Source organism: Triturus cristatus, chromosome 4_1 (assembly GCF_964204655.1).
Source record: "Triturus cristatus chromosome 4_1, aTriCri1.1, whole genome shotgun sequence".
Lineage (NCBI taxonomy): Eukaryota > Metazoa > Chordata > Amphibia > Caudata > Salamandridae > Triturus > Triturus cristatus.
In genome coordinates, this window is record NC_140585.1 from 920,037,540 (window position 1) to 920,054,774 (window position 17,235).

The following is a 17,235-nucleotide window of genomic DNA, read 5'->3' on the forward strand; positions in this document are numbered from 1 at the left end:
CACCAAACTCAAGTGGCCTTGTCAGACCGGGTAGCTCTGAATCGCCTTAAGGCTGAATCAGCCTGTTCACCTAATAATGGACACGCTCATACGGCATATCTTTAGGGTTTGGAGCTTGTGTAGGAGAGTTCTGTTGAATCCGGCATAGAGTGCATTGCCGTAGTCCAGTCTGCTGGTTATGAGAGCGTGGGTGACTGTTTCGCTGCACTCGGGGGGGGGGCGGGGTTGGGGGGGGTTTGAAAGTATTGCGGAGGATGGGAAGGCAGTTGAAACTGGTGGAGGCAATGGCGTTGATCTGACGGGGTCATGGTGACGGCGGAGTCAAGGATGATGCCGAGGTTCTGTGCGTGGTCTGTGGTATAAATATACTATTTCCACTAACATTATTGGCTTGTGTACTGCATTCTGTGTGATTGGTCGTCTTCTCGGACATCTGCACTGGTAACTTGGTAACTGCCACTGTGCACCAACAATATTAAGTATCCTGTACATTGTCCATATGAACTGCTGTCTCTTTAATATGTGTTAACTGCCCTGGTTCCTTGTGAGTAGGGTTGCTCCAGACACAGGCTTGGCCCAAGCTCCTAAAAGAAGATCAAACAGAGACTCATTAAAGGGGAGCACGGGGTCCACCACCCGTCTGGCCTTGATGAAGAATATTGACCAAGGAATCTGTGGATAACTCCACTAAGAGAAATTGACCATCCAACACCACGGCTGCCCTTTACAATACTTCAGACAACAAAGCACTTTCTTCCATTGACCAACGAGGTGGGGAAAGCAAATCTAAAATGGGGAAGTGTCTAAATCACTAATCACCCCCAGTTCATTCAGCCAATTCTCAACCGAGAAACAGCCATAACATTGCATGCGTTACATAGCATGCTTTGACAACGCGGTCATTACAACAACTGCGTTGTTACAACGCGAGCCATTACATCGCAAGTTGTTCCAACGACTTGCTGTAGGGGGTGCACTGGTGTTGGATTTACAATCCAGCACCTTACCTGTTGTTGCACAAACTGGAGTAGGAATAGTAAATTATACTATTTCTAAATCCAGCGCGCCATCTACAGCAAGTGGTTGAACCGACTTGTGATGTAATAGTTCGCGTTGTAACAACGCAGCCGTTGTAACCACCGCGTTGTAAAGTCATGCGATATAACGCATGCGATGCAAAGGTATGTATTCCATGCAAAGGATTTTCACCCCCAACATTCTCCTCTTCAGTTTCTAAACTGTGCATTCATGTAGACAAGGGCTGAAAAACACCAGAAGGAGAATCCAAAGAAGGCACTCTTGGCACCGTGCCCGATGCCGCTGTGGCATCGAGTCGACGTCGGAAATAGGAATAGGATCGACGTCTGCCGACCCGACCGATATCGCCGGTCGACTGGGCACCAAAGCGCCAGGAGGTGAAAGGATGTCGAAGGTGTGAAGTCCAAAGGCTTGTGCACCAGCGCTGTCTCGACCTCAATAACCCCGGCTTCTTAACTGACGGTTGGAGGACAGAGTCAGACATACGCTTTGACTGCTGGGATCTCGGAGCCCTCCATTACGTCGACAGGGGCGACCCCTCGCCCGAACGACTCCTCATCCTGTCTCTGGACTTCGGAGAGGAGTGTCGACGCTGCAGTTTCTCAAAAAAGTGTGCCACCAGGAGTTTAATACGGTGCGCTTTTAATGCCTTCGGAAGAAGACGTTGGCAGGTTTTCCGAGGCACCATGAACATATGGTATGCGGATCCGTGATCGACATCGGTCTATCATATGTTCCGCAGGGTTTAAACCGAGACGACATTGTGTGAAAATAGCACACTTTTCTCTCGAACAGACGTTATATGGACTTTGTTGACATCACATCCAGTGGACTACGTCGATCTGGAGTCGTGCGACGCCCTCTGCCAGCGCATGGACGTGATATGGAAAAATGTCCGGATCTAGTCTCGCATCTGGGGAGGATTCTAAAGTAAGGAAGCTGCGACTAGATCTCCTTATCAGAGTAGAACTTTTATGAGAAAAATCTGTCACAAAAATGCACCTGGCGTGGAATTGAATCCTGGATAAGGCAGGTGGGGAAAATCATTAATACTTTTTGATATTCCCCAAATTCTTTTTTTTTCAAATGCAAGCATATTTAAACATAAAAATAGAATAGGAAGAATGTTTTGGGCAAAATAAAGTATGGGTTGAAGCAGCCTGACCAGTCTATCACAACTTTTACAGATTGAATTACAAGATTAGGCAAGGAATGGAAAGAGAGAAGAAAACAGGCAAGAAGGAATTTCAAATGGTGCAGAAGTGGGTAAATCTACTTGCTTGTTGAAAGGGGTAAGGAAGGCAAAAGAAAAACAATGGAATAGAAACAAAAATATTAGAAAAGAGTCAATTAGAGAGGAGGACCAGAGGGATGGAAGTAGGGAAGGGAAATGCAAAAAGAAGGAAGTAAGAGGGAGATTAAGGGCTTCTCCCCCACCGCAAGGCAAAAAAGGATGAGGGGAAGGGATGTCAAAGCATAATGAAGGTAGGGCCTACCAATGTAAATATCAAAAACAACAGCTACTAATCAAGCAATGCAAATTCTCCTCTACATGCATGTGTCAGACTGGACAGACAAATGGGACCCAATGACGTAATCACCATACGACAGACCGATTTGTGAAATCTGACTGATCGGAAGGTGTTTATGTTCAACTTTCTTCAGCATAACATACAAGCCTCCTCCCCACCTGAGATCTCATCTTCATTGTCCTCCAGGGATTGCTGGCTGCTACGGTACTCGGACGTAGGTGGTGTGAACTTCTTTCGCGTTACATACTGGCGACCAATTGTCTTTTTAGCATTCTTCACCAGGTTTTTGGAAAGGGTTCTAATATGAAGAAGACAGATAATAAACAAGCCATTTATTTTGAGTGAATCAACAGGATTACAGAAAGATCACAGCTGATACAGGGTACAGCAACAGTTTCACCCTTACAATCAAGTCAGAAGTGAGGCCACCCATGATTTGTGTCTATCTTCCAACAAGCCATACAACTGTCCTTGAAACCGTGACCATACTGCTGTTAAAAAGGACCAGGATGCAGTGCAAACATTCAGCATTCCAGACTGCACAAACGTAAGTGAGAAAGCAGTGGGACAGAAACACACTGCCACAGTGACGTGCTCCAAGTGGTGAAAAGCACACAAAGCCCAAATGTGCATAGTCATTCAATTTTAACAGCAGATGGAAAGGAAAGCATAAATGAGATGGGGTCTACCTGCTTGGTGACATGGTCATAAAGCACATAGGAAAATGAAGGAAGCACCTTGCCACACCTATACCACCAGTATTATATACTATCAGTTAAGGTAGTGAGGGCATTGATGTGGAAGTTGTAGGAGCAATACTTATAAAAGAGTTCCAGAGGAACTGTTCAATATAAGGTCTTGACTATTTATAGCTCTCTAAACTATCTCAAAATCAATGGTTTGCGGGGTGGTAACTGGTGACTCCTAAACCCATCCAGTGTTTTGACTACTTCACTGAATTACCTCCCCCTGAGTTGAACAATGTTAAAATTGTGTACTTTCCAAGAGCTGTTTTGTCAAAATCCTAAACAGCAATAACATCAATTGCACTCCAATACTCTGGACTGGGTGAATGGTGGGTTCACTACATAGACAAATTGGGATAAGGTAGAACTACCTTACTCCTTTGTAGCCTTAAAATATAGCAACAAGTTCAAAACCATCCTCTACCATAATTATAGGAACTGAATTTAGTCAAAACAAATCTATTATCCCTTAAAATACAACTTATAACCAGACTAATGTCTAACAGTGAACCCTCCAAGTTTAACTACTGTTCTGGACCAAAAGAAAATGTAGTACGATTAATCTGATCCTTAGACTGAATGCACACCAGGAAAACCCAAAGCAGCCCCGCATGCAGTGGGACTAGGATAGCCTGCCGCAAAAGAATGCTACGGCAAGCAAAGATGTATACAAAATGATCGACACAGCCCGTATTCTGCCCCAAAAGCAGTGAAGTGGCTGGCTTCCACCACAAGAGAAGGCCCTTCGCCAAGGATTTAGTGTGAAGAATAAGGTCTTACGTGGTTGAATGGCTGAAGTGGCCAAGAGAAATGCCCACTGTGAGACCGTGGAACAAATCATTCACCTGGGAGGAACTGCGTTACAAACACAGAGAAAATGCTTAAGTGAAAAATGCAAACAATGCACCCCCACCCATCCAGCATTTAAAAGCTCAGTACTACTAGAAGCAGCCAAACTTGCTAGGTTATTACATACCGCACATAGAATAATTAAGTACAAAACATCTTTACCTGTAACACTAGTTCTCCAGCATTGATAGCCTTTAAAGAGGTATACATCTATGTGTATTAATGTCCAGCTGACATAGGAATGAAGTGTTTGTTACCTTTTGTCATGGACAGGAACATATGCAAAAACAACAGTTGATGGACAGAATGCAGAACAATGTCATACATTCACCCCAGTATGGAGATCTGGCCTAAATCCATCGTTTTTTTGCTCACCATGCCGTTCCAGTTTGAACCCAGCCATATGCAAATCAGTCTTGACCCTGTGCCTCAGGAACAGTCCAGCCCGAACTGCCCAGCCAGGTCCTCCCTGGACTGGAAACAAGCATCCTAGGACAGGTTTCGGGGTTTCACCCCTCTTCAGCCAGGATAGCTTGATTCCAGTGGCATGGAGAGCATGGGACCCACGTCTGGGCATACCCTTCCCACTCGGGGTGACAAATGCAAAAACAACAGTTGATGGACAGAATGTAGAACAATGTCATACATTCACCCCAGTACAGAGATCTGGGCCTAAATCCATCATTTTTTTGCTCACCATGCCGTTCCAGTTTGAACCCAGCCATATGCAAATCAGTCTTGACCCTGTGCCTCAGGGAACAGTCCAGCCCGAACTGCCAAGCCAGGCCCTCCCTGGACCGGAAACAAGCATCCTAGGACTGGTTTCTGGGTTTCACCCCTCTTCAGCCAGGATAGCTTGATTCCAGTGGCATGGAGAGCATGGGACCCACGACTGGGCATACCCTTCCCACTATGGGTGACAAATGCAACAAGCATTGGCATAGCCAATAGGTCTCGCCTTTGGGACCTTATAAGTATTTAGCCATGCAACAGTTGCATAACTAAATACTTATAAGATCCCAAAAGCGAGACCTATTGGCTACACAAAGCGGCCGTGCGGCAGCGAAAGTGATCGCCATCGCGATCAAACATCAAAGCGGCCGTGAAAGTAATCGCGGAAAGCGCGGCGCGCGCGCCCGCGCACATGCACTGTAGCTCTAGGCTGGCCTGGTAGCACTTTTTGGAGCCCTCTCAATAAGTCTCGTCAGACCAGCGCATGCGCTGGGTCAGGCGAGACCTAAAAACAACAGTTGATGGACAGAATGTAGAACAATGTCATACATTCACCCCAGTACAGAGATTCAGGCCTAAATACGTCGTTTTTATGCTCACCATGCCGCTCCAGTTTGAACCCAGACATATGCAAATCAGTCTTGACCCTATGCCTCAGGTAACAGTCCAGCCCGTTCTGCCAAGCCAGGTCCCTCCCTGTACTGGAAACAAGCATCCTAGGAACGGTTTCAGGGTTTCACCCCTCTTCAGCCAGGATAGCTTGATTCCAGTGGCAACTGTAGTTTTTGCAATTGTCACCCCGAGTGGGACGGGTATGCTCACATGTGAGTCCCATGCTCTCCATGCCACTGGAATCAAGCTATCCTGGCTCATGAGGGCTGAAAGCCCGAAACCGGTCCTAGGATGCTTGTTTTCAGTCCAGGGAGGACCTGGCTTGGCAGTTCGGTCTGGACTGTTCCCATGGGGCACAGGGTCAAGACTGATTTGCATATGGCTGGGTTCAAACTGGAATGGCATGGTGAGCAAAAAAACGATGGATTTAGGCCCAGATCTCTGTACTGGGGTGAATGTATGACATTGTTCTACATTCTGTCCATCAACTGTTGTTTTTGCAATTGTCACCCCGAGTGGGACGGGTATGCTCAGACGTGAGTCCTGTGCTCTCCATGCCACTGTAATCAAGCTATCCTGGCTGATGAGGGCTGATAGCCCGAAACCGGTCCTAGGATGTTTGTTTTCAGTCCAGGGAGGACCTGGCTTGGCAGTTCGGTCTGGACTGTTCCCATGGAGCACAGGGTCAAGACTGATTTGCATATGGCTGGGTTCAAACAGGAATGGCATGGTGAGCAAAAAAACGATGGATTTAGGCCCAGATGTCTGTACTGGGGTGAATGTATGACATTGTTCTGCATTCTGTCCATCAACTGCTGTTTTTGCAATGGACAGGAACATAGTCATGATGGAGAACACGTGTTACAGATAACCAACATTCCCTTTTTCAGAATGGGATCTTCAACAGATTTGCACGCTTTAATTATTTAGTAAGCAGTGCTGAAAAGGAAGGAGGCAAACACAAGGAAGGGCTCACTTTAGGTGTTTTCCATTGCAGCACAGACCTGCCAAGTAGCAGCCAAGCAGAATTGTGGTAGAGACTGTTACCCAAAAGTGGTAAGGCACACACATTTGTCTTTAAACCAATATAACCTAGGATATTCTATAAGTGGATTAATGCAAGAATTTAATATATGGATAACAATCTATCCAGAGTTAGTTAGCAACAAACCACACTTCCAGAATACACAAATGCACACTTAGGGAAACTGGAATGAGTGAGAGAAGAAACACATACAGATTGACTGACTTCAATGGAACTTCGAAACCATATTGGGCATACAATCATGGAAACAGCCAAAAAATAACCTTGTGACTCTGAAGAACCTTGCAAGTGTGTAAACTGCTACCTCAAGAAGCGAAAACAAGAGTAGTGATCAAAGTAACACAGCAGGCATGGAAGTGAAACGAGAAAAACAACGCAAAGCTTTACCTAAAGACTACATAAATCGGGCAAAGTAACCATTAAGCTATTAAAGCCAATGAGAAAAATAAAGGAAGAACATTAATAAATTCTAGGACTGGAAATAATAGAAAACCAAGTTCAGGGATGCCTGGTGTAGAAGCAGAATTTGATCCCCGTTTGCTAGAGAACTTCAAGTGTTGCCAAATTGTATGGTTTCAACTAGTCACAGAGCAATGATGACACATGCATATTATGCTTGTGAATCTGGATAACTCCTGAGCAGGAGGAAGAAAATGTATAAAATGACTTTAAACTATTTCAGGAACGAAAGTCTCCCAGTGCAGACTCTGTTGCAAGCCTAGCAGGTATGGAATCAGATTCTGCTGATATGGCAGAAAAGTCAACCAAAAAATGTTGAAAACACCACTGAAAATATGGATATCCAAGTGTTGCTTCCATTACAACGTTCATAGCGCCTGACTAAAGTTATGCACCAGATTGCTCTGCAGCTATGAAAGAACCTTGATCATCAAAAATGCAGTGCGATGGATTAACCAGATGCCTTAATGCTAGGCTTCCTTTGAAGGGGCTTGGGGGCAAGTTTGATTAGGATATTGTATGAAGGCGTCCAATATGAGACCACGAGTGAAAGTCCGAAACGTGATTTTTTTCACTAATCAGGAACTATGCAAATGATTTCATGGAAATTTATCTCATTTCAACATCCTAAAAATCTACCACAGATCTTGAATTCCTGAATTAATATTGCATTTATGTAGCATATGGTGACTGTACTGTTTATTTGGATCACAACTGTGTTTCGTTTCACTAAAGTCTCTCTAGGGCCACATCAACAGCTCAAAGTTGAAGGATGATTTGCTGGGGTAAATAGAAAGAAGAATGACATTCCTGAACCATCTGTGGGTAAGGGTGCACTCTGCAGTCACTCAAGGACAAAGCTACTATTGCTATAAAGTCTAGAACTCGATGACTGAATGGAAACAACTGCTGAGAAGCATTCTTTGCCACAGAGGTTGGTGCCACCTGTACTAGTGACTAACATCCGCCTCTTCTGTATTTCTTTGGCACAGACGGGAAGTATCTTAGCGGTATTTCTACTACCTATTGTTTCTCAATTTGTCGGATGCGGACTAGTAGTTTATACCGTTGTTGCATGAAAGGAAAAATAGATGTTCCTCAACATGTTCATATTCAGATGAATACTAAAGGCTCACAAAAATCTTCAGTGTTAGAGACACTGATGCAAAGAAGAGCGTAATTATCACAAGGAGGCTCAGAACAACTGTCATGTGTAGTCAGCTACTGCAACCAGAGTAGCACCTAGCTAAAACATTTCAGGAACTAGCGCAGAGCATTTCAAGTAGAGTTGCTGTACCACTTGCCTCTGCAGAGGAAGTCCTGATGAGAAAGTCATATAGTTAAGCTTCAACATGAGCATCTCCCTAGGGTAAATAAAAAACAACCGTGCTTACACTCATGGTCTGACTATATCCAGTGTCCAGTGAAAGGAACTAAACCAGAAAAATGCCAAATACAAATCTCTAACTGCATAAGGGTGGCTTAGTATATGGTGAACACTTATTTAAGTGAAGCACCTTGCACCAATTCAGTCAACACTTATGATGCTTTGAGTGGTCTTAGACAACCTTAGAAAGCTATCTAAGTGGTAGATATGGAGATCAGCCTTCAGGCTTATCCAGACGGCGTATTAAGCATCTTGTTTTACCAGATCTAACCATGTAGTGTAGGTTAAACAAAACAGAACCACACAGTGTATAAATAAAAATATGTATATTTATTACACAACACTCACTAACACATTTGTATATCTCCTACCCGAAGATATCAACACAAATACACAACAATATTTCAATTGCAAATAGGTAAGCACAATATACAGTGGTCTCCAGGGGGTGACCAAACCATATACTAAACAAGTGGAATGCGAACTGCGACCGAAGTGGGGACTTGGACCAGGAGACTCAGAGGAGCTGGGGACACAAAGAGCAGCCCAAGGTAAGTACTCAGGTACCCCACGGATGCTGTGTGCAGAGTGGGAACACAGCTGGGTACTCAATAGAAGTCAATGAGAAAGTTGTGGTTGCAGTCTTGAAGAAGGACCCTTCCCAGTGGACCCTGATGAAACCCCGTGGAAGACCAAAGGTTGGAGAGTCACCTCACCTGTGGATACCCCACGAACCAGGATATCTACACCACGGATGCTGCATAGGTGCGAAGTGACTTTGGAAACCACCATAGACCATAATGGAGCACTTCAGAAAAGATGCCGCTGGCAAAGACTGAGCAAGAGTTCGGTGGAATCCAAGGGTGGATTCTTGAAGAGGAGAACCTGCAATCAGAGGGGACAGAGTCTATGCCATTCGGAAGTGACCAGGAGGCACAGAAGAGCATTGCCCATCGATGTCAGGAGGTTCAAGAGTGAGTCAATGCAGCTGTGAGGACCAGGCAATGCTGAGGAAGTCCAGGAGCCATGCACGAACTGTCCCACATTGGAAGTTGAGAACCAGGTGTTTCGGTGTCCAGCAGGAGCACCAACGAGCCTTAGCAGCTGCAACAGGCGTGTAAAGTGCAGAAGGAGCAATGTTGGAAACCAGCACGGTCTAAAGGGCTCACCACGAGCTGGAGAGGCAGGGTAGGCCCAGAGCAAGCAGGGGAGCCCACTGAAGCAGATGAAGACCCTAGATTGGACCCAAAGGCACAGAGTTGCAAGAGGAGCTCAACCAGCTCACTAAAGATGAAGGCCCACGGTGCAGAGGATGCAGTGAGGATGCTGATCTTGGCAGGAAGAGATACTGGAGGCCGGTGCTACTTGTAGCCTGAAGATCTATGGAGTGCAGAGCCAACAAGCCTTGGCAACAGCAAGTCGATGGGGTGCACAGGAGTTCGGTCCCCGTGGTTCTGACAAGGGACACAGGCCTCAATCTTTCAGAGAGGACAAGTCAGGCCTCGAGGGAGTTGCAGACCACCTGTGTTGCTGAGCTTTTCGAAGTCCGTGGGACATCAGAAGCAGTAGACTGGTCAGCTTCGTTGCGGTGCCTGCAGATGCAGGGGAGTGACTCCTTCACTCCAAGGGAGATTTCTTTGGGTGTCTTTGATGTCCACAGGTCTGTTGAAGATCCTGGAAGAAACACAGATAAAGAGGACTTGCAGAACAGCGAGACCAGGAGCTGCAGGAGTCTTCCTTGGTGCAGTCTCCGTTCTAGGCCAAGTTTAAGTATCCCGAAGGTCGAAGAGTGATGTAGTTTCAGGCTTGAGTTTTGTCCCACAACAAATCTAAAGACCCACCCACAAGTAAGCCCTCAAATACCCTATGAAAGGGGTTAGGACGCCTCAGGGGTCTCTCCCAGAGGAGAGGCTGAACAGAGTGGAGGATACTTCCATGTCCTTAATCCAGTTTCACACCAGAGAGGGAGCCAGGGGCACTCAGAACGGACTCAAACTGGAGTATGCAAGAAGGGCACCAAATGTGCCCTTCAAAGCAGTCTGGTGGCACTGGCAAGCGCTCCCTGCCCAATATACTGAGTCCTGTCTGGGGGGTAATCACACCTCCCTGTGACAGCAAACCTGTTGTCCTACCTTCCCCTGCTCGAGCTCAGCTCAGAAGCAGGAGGAGGGCAGAATTGTGCCTGGGGTCGGCTGCAGCACTAGCTTGCTGGCAGACCCTGGAAGACTGTTATCATGAGTACTAGGGGCTCCCCAGAGGAGCTACCCAGTGCATGGAATAATGCCTCCAACACAGTTAGCAGTGTTGGGGTATGATTCCAACATGTTTGATACCAAACACGCCCAGGTTTGGCACAGCCATTATGTCGTTAGCCATCGCATAGTAACGGATGGCCACTATATGTATCAAAATGGCTGACCACACTTACAAAGCCTGGAGAATCGACACCGTGGTTAGTAGGGGTGTCCTGCTCATGCAGGGGCACCCTCACACAACTCAGCACCCCACCTCCTTCAGGACTGAAAGGACGCCTTGCGGGTGACTTAAAAGTTTTAAGGGTAGGGAACTCGGATATAAGAAAATGTATAGCTGTCGTAAGTGGTGCTAGCACCAGCTTACACAGGCTGTAATGTCAGGCCTATAGCCTCAGTTTGAGTGTTCTCTTCATGGGTGGCACAATACATGCTGCAGCCCATGGGAGACCCCTGGTGTACCTACACCAGTAGCCAATTGTGGAGGTACAGACGCCCTTACCAAGTGAAATTTAGGGAGGAAGCACAGTGACTGGGGTCCTGATTAGCAGGATCCCAGATTAGTAAATAAAAAAAAACATCTGAGACCAACAAAAAGTGGGGGTTACCATGAAAGCAGATCCTATTTTCTTACACTACCTTCATATGCAGAGCATGAAAAGGAGGATTTAAACATGTTTCCTTGTGAATAGCAGTTGTCACAAAACGGACTTGTTTAAAGGATATTGTCATCACTTGTGATCTCTAGTTGTGAAAGAACAGATTTAAGGTAGAATAATCTGGGAAAGATCAAAAGAAACAGTAACTCATGGGATTAAAAATATAGACAATTCCACTTGCAACATACAGAGTAGCAGACGAGGGACCTTATTTAAAGTTATGCAGTGTCAGAAAACCATCAGAAATTGTTGGCACCCCTGTGTTAAAGTTGTGGTTTCCACACTCAATTCTGAGTTGAATGAAATAACAAGTTCACATAAAAAAGTCTATGCTGCCTCCACCAGTGTAAGCCTGTTAAGTTACTATTTCTAATGGGCACAAACAACAAGGTTTCTTGCTGCTGTGGAACATAATGAATAATAAACACTTCAAATAAAATCTTGATTGAGTTATTAACTAAAGTTGCCTAAAAAATTATGTTTTTAGTTTTTTTGATAGATTGATAGAGAAGAAAGTGAGTAAAGATCCACTGGGAGCAAATTCGACTCTCTTGCAGCAGCCACCGGGAAGGCCCTGTTTCTAAAAGAAATGTTGGTGACCTTTTGATGGCTAACAAATCAAGCTTCCACTTTGGGAGTTTATTTTCTCAATACAAAAGCGTTTTCTGAGCTGGTCCTTTAAATATGGCAACGACTTAGCAAACCTTCGGCGCTGAGAAGGGAGCTGCCAGGAAGGTGGGGGATCTCTTGACAGAGTGGGTAGTCTGTTGCCACCCTGGTTTTTAGAACTCCTTGGTATAGGCCTCTGCTTTTACCTGTGGAATGCCTAGCAGACACAGCTACCACATATTCTATTTTACAATGCTATGCCCATCACTTTTAATGTAGCCCATGCTCCTGCAAGCCTGCGTTGACAAGCCATGAATAAATACATAATTGATATACTGTAAAATAAGCTTAAAACATGCATTAAAGCTGCCAGTTATAAAAATGTTCCATTACGAGTAGAAAGGTTACTCACTTACTTCTGAATGATTTATGTGTGGTTTATGACTAGAAGGTTCATATCTTCAAAAATGTATCAAAATTATATAGTTCTAAACTTTTAATGGTGGTGATAAATTATTTAATGTTTAAATCTTAGTTGCAGTGCTTCTTGAAATGTACTCATACATGAACAGATTTTAATGTCAATTATGGTTCTCAAGATTCAAACTTTTCCAGTCATCAACAGAACACTTACATACATGGGTTGGAAAGTAGACCCATTAGCTTTGCTAATGTGCTTGTGACAGCCCCCATTGGAAGATACAACAGTGGCAGAATTTAGTTGTTTGAGACAACTAGCTTTCTAAAAAGTAGGCACTAACATGGCCAGAGAGGTCAACTCGATAGAGGAGGTCCATTGGCTTTATTGCGTAGTTGAAAGACATGTGAAATGTCTTTCTTCTTCTTTGAGGTAAACCTTTGATTTCTGTGAGGTGGTTTCGCTTTTGGGTGCCATTTTCTCAAATTCAGAAGCATCCGACCATATGAAATTTACCAAGTATTTGTGGGCAGTGAAGTGCTATAGGGTAAATGCCACTGACTATTCAGGGTTTTGCAGGGATTCCAGAAACAAAGGAATTTATTTTTCATCTTAAGGCTTGACAGTCAGTTTTGGATTGCACAAGAATTTCACACAAAAAAAAAACAGGAACAGAAATTACTTTTCCATCTGTGCAGGAAATAATGAGTATCTTCAGGTTTTGTACCCAAATTGTTCAGGTGGAAAAGCCTTGCATCAAGATTGAATTTACCAATCTCTTGAACCGTTCTCCAAAATTACTGCTATCAACTCTACCGGAACTCGCTCTGGTCGCAGTGCTGCTCGGTGCAGTTTTATACTGTGTAAATATGTATATTGATTGTCACCATTCCGTTCCTTTTTACTGACTGATCCACTTACTGATGGTCGTTTCATAGTATCCCAATTGTTAAGGATTACAAAATAACTCCCCATGGAACACAGTTGTATGCTTGACAATAGATGCCCAGTTTCCATTTGAAATACTGTCTGTTCCTTTTCTCTGACGATCAAGGTAAGACATTGGCACAAGGTTCAAAAGGTAGCCCCATCAATTTTTAAAGGACAAGGTTTCATTTCATGAAAAGGGTGCATGGACTATGTTGGGGCCAGTGTTGTCAGAATGGGCTATTTCCCACACAAGTGGGTGAACTTTTTCCCATCTGTGAGGGGGAAACCACTATTTGGGCTGGCCCAAAATTGGGCTGTAAGGTGCACAGTGAGCAAACAATCTTTAAAATTCTGAATCGCCTGCAGCCCGCCTAGTATCAACAGGCAGGCTCGAGACTGCTCACCTCAAGACCCAGCATAACAGGCCATCAATCATTCATTTTGTGAAAGCGTGATCAACAATGGCCATGCAAGGTATTGGCTTGTCCCTCCTTGGCTTTTGAACCGTCTGTCATGAGTCCTGAGTGGAATTTGAGTAGACCACTGTTTGAACCCTTCACTTACGTGAGTATACTGTGCCATCTAACCATTTGACAGACAGTAAGCAACCCAAGTCATCCTGCCACCCAGCGTCAGCCAGTAGCAGTAAGCATAAATGTGAGTCATGCTGGTAATGGATCAATTCAAAGTAAGTAATTTCATAGCATACTCCCTTAAGCAATGCAGGAAGATGATGAATTAATTTTATCTGTTTCTGTTCTGAAGCATTCATATGTCCTTGGGCAAGGTTTGAACAATGTAAAAGTGGCAAAAATGTTGTTCTACCTGTCTCCTATGCCCTCATCTCGTCATCCAGGACGAAACATTAACAATTGATGTCACACCAAGATCCCCATCTGGTGGCTCAATTGCACAGCGTGATGCTGGTATGAGGCAACAACGTAAGTTTGGCTCAATTGCGCTCCACTTGTGTATTGCCATACACATTGGAGCACAATTGAACGAAAACTTACGGGATTGACAGAGGACAGAGCTGAACGTAGCTGAGCTGCCTTGTATAAGCAAATATTAACAGTGAGATACGATTCATTGGTTATGCAGTGATCTCAAGATTAACCCTAAGTAGTTTGAAGCCATGAACACAGTCCTCCTTCTTATAAGACGGCTACATCAGCCTGCGTCCTGGGGAGATCTCTAAACAGAGGTCGAAACGAGTCGACAGCTTGTGGGCAAAATACCTTGGACCTTTTAAATTATTTTTGAAATACTTGGGGTGGAGGGGCAAGACAATTGAGTAGCTGGACCCTTCCCCTTATTTTCCACACCTTGCCCGATATCAACATTCATAGTGGTCAGAGTTAATGCTGTTTTAATCTGCTTTAACAGTGTTTAAATGTCGGTACATGGATTGGTGCTCCAACTCACTGAATTGATTGTAATAATTGTTTACAGTGTGTTTTAAGAAATTTGCTATAACCACGAGATTTTGTCACTTTTTGGGTCAGATTCACAAGTATTCACTTAGTTGAAAAGAGATCGGAGGATGCTCTAAGCAATCGAGCTAGAGTAGAAGCAGTAGCTATATCAATATCAGGGAGTGTGAAATCTTCAATAGGAGGTGCTTTTTCCCCAATTGGTGAGTTTGGCTGGACCGTATTCTCTTTTGAATTATTACCCACTGTGGATTAATTAGGCTGAGTGGAAGATTTGGCTGCTACCAAGGATTTTGTGAATATTTCTGGCTGTCTCTCTATTGAAGCCAATGTATTCAATTCTGCTTCTCCTTTGTCTAAGGTACAAATTACATTTAAGTCTTTCAGGGCATTCATATGTGAGGTCTTATTTCTCAGGGGGTTAACTTTAGTCTTTTTGCAAGCTCTTGGGAAGACCAACCTCCCAGAGCGAAGCTTCTTGGCAGTCATGACTTAAAAGCACTAGCCTTAGATAGAACCTTACTCTCCATTTATGGCAGAGTGGTCGAGCAGTAAGGCAATATCAGAGGACAGGATTAAGCATTTGATGTACACACTCAATCAGCAAATGAATTCACACACTGAAAAACTGAACTCTAGGCCAATTGTTTTTGTATAAAAATATATGCTGTTTTATTTTTAGAACCAGGCAAGCCTGGCATAGGTAAGCAAATACTTTCCAGTAATAAGTTGCTGAATTTAGAACAGTTTGAAAATGCAATTGAAATTGTACTTCATTTCTTTGATGTCCTTACTTCCTTCGGGAAAAACTCGGGTCTGATAATCAACTGGTCCAAATCTTGTGTGTATCCTATCTCTGGTGGTCTTCCTCTCTTGCCGCCTCGGCTTCCGCTCCAAATATCTCAGTCCGGCTTTAAATACCTGGGGGTGTACGTTTCGTTGGATCCGGCGGTCCGCTATGAGCAGAATCTCCTGTCTCCACTCCGGCGTTTGAGGGCAGATACGGCTCGGTGGTGTAAGCTGCCCTTGTCCCCGCTTGGTCGCGCGTCGCTGTTTAAAATGATGTCCCTTCCCAGATTCCTTTATGCACTCCAGAACTCCTTCGATGTCATTCCTGCGGCCTACTTTAGGGAGGTGGAGAGTTTGCAGAGGAGACTGGTTTGTGACGGGCGATCGCGTATCGCTTTGGCCAAGCTGACTCTTTCCTGGTATGACGGGGGCATTGCGCTTCCTGATATTAGACGGTACTATTGGGCCTCCCAGCTGTCTGCCATTAATCATGCTACGTACGCTCCTGGTTCGAACCCGGCATATGAGATGGATAAATTCCTGCTCCCCGGCGGTAACTATAACCGAGCGCTTTACTCGTGGTCTGCTGGTAGGGCCCTTACGGGCCCTACCAGGATTGCGGTCCGTGTATGGAAGGCGGCTAACGTAGCGATGGGCTGGAGTAAGCGTTTAACGTGCGCCACTCCTCTATTCGACTCAGACCGCTTGGGAAGCCTCTGGACAACGAAAGGCTTCGAGCGTTGGGATACGATCGGCATCAGCAGAGTGGGGGACCTGTGGGTTAACCCCTTCGGTGCCCGCCCCTTTCCCCGCCCTGTGCCGGCCGTTACATTAGCGGGCGGGGTTTGTGACGAGCTGGACTCGTCATGGGCACAGCGCCACCGCGGCCCATGACGAGTCCAGCTCGTCACGGGCACCGAAGAGGTTAAAGGTGCGGTTAAATCCTTCGCGGCGCTTCAGCGCGAGTATGAGCTTAGTGACAGAGAGTTCTTCCGTTATGCACAGGTTCGGCACGCCCTGCTTTCGGTCTTTGGGGAGGGGACCTCGGTCCCTTCTTCTTCGCCTCTCGAGGACCGCATACTCGATGGTCACGTCCCCGACAGTACTATCTCCCTGATTTACAAAAAACTGATAAACAATCGGGCTGACCTCTTGGTGCGTCTTCGGGAGGCATGGACGGGAGATGGGGTGGAGCTGGACGATGAGGACTGGCAGACTGCACTGTCATCCCCTAAGGAGGTGGCCATCCCGGCCCGTCTCCGCCTGGTCCAGCTTAAGATTCTCCATCGTGTATATGTGACGGGCCCCCGCCTGGTCTCGATGGGGTTTTCAGACGACGGACTCTGTAAGCGTGGCTGCGGGCTCAGTGCTACCTTTCTCCATATCCTATGGGAATGCCGCGAGGTGGCGGAATACTGGCGCCGGGTGCATGATATTATGAGACGAGTCACCGGGGTCGCTCTGCTGCCGGAGGTGCGTCGTTGTGTGCTGAATGTATGGGAGCCCAATGACTGCAATGAGGCTCAGGCTCGGTGGGCGGCCTTAGGGAACATGATTGCAAAGAGAGATATTGCACAGCTTTGGGGTTCCCAGCGGCCTCCCACCGTGTCCGCCTGGAAGGAGAACATGGACTGGTGCATGTTCAGGGAGAAAACGGTGTATGTGGCTCGTGGTAAACCGGGGGCTTGGGGTAGAATTTGGGGGCAGTGGAACGCGTATCGTGGGTCTATCTGTGCTCCCCCTTT

At 45.6% G+C, this 17,235-nt stretch overlaps 1 protein-coding gene across 8 annotated transcripts in view; it reads right to left on the minus strand.

Annotated features, from left to right (window-relative positions):
• The window catches only part of SBF1 (SET binding factor 1), a 1,208,265-nt gene that overhangs the window by 426,184 nt on the left and 764,846 nt on the right, over positions 1-17,235 (minus strand). For 4 of the 8 annotated variants that reach the window (XM_085653742.1, XM_085653738.1, XM_085653739.1 and 1 more), the window contains exons 25-26: positions 4,097-4,171; positions 2,729-2,868 (exon numbers count right to left, since the gene is read on the minus strand). In XM_085653742.1, coding sequence (XP_085509868.1) covers positions 2,729-2,868; positions 4,097-4,171 — 215 coding nt within the window. The remainder of the gene's footprint in view (positions 1-2,728; positions 2,869-4,096; positions 4,172-17,235) is intronic. The other 4 variants (XM_085653743.1, XM_085653740.1, XM_085653741.1 and 1 more) reach the window with 1 other exon arrangement.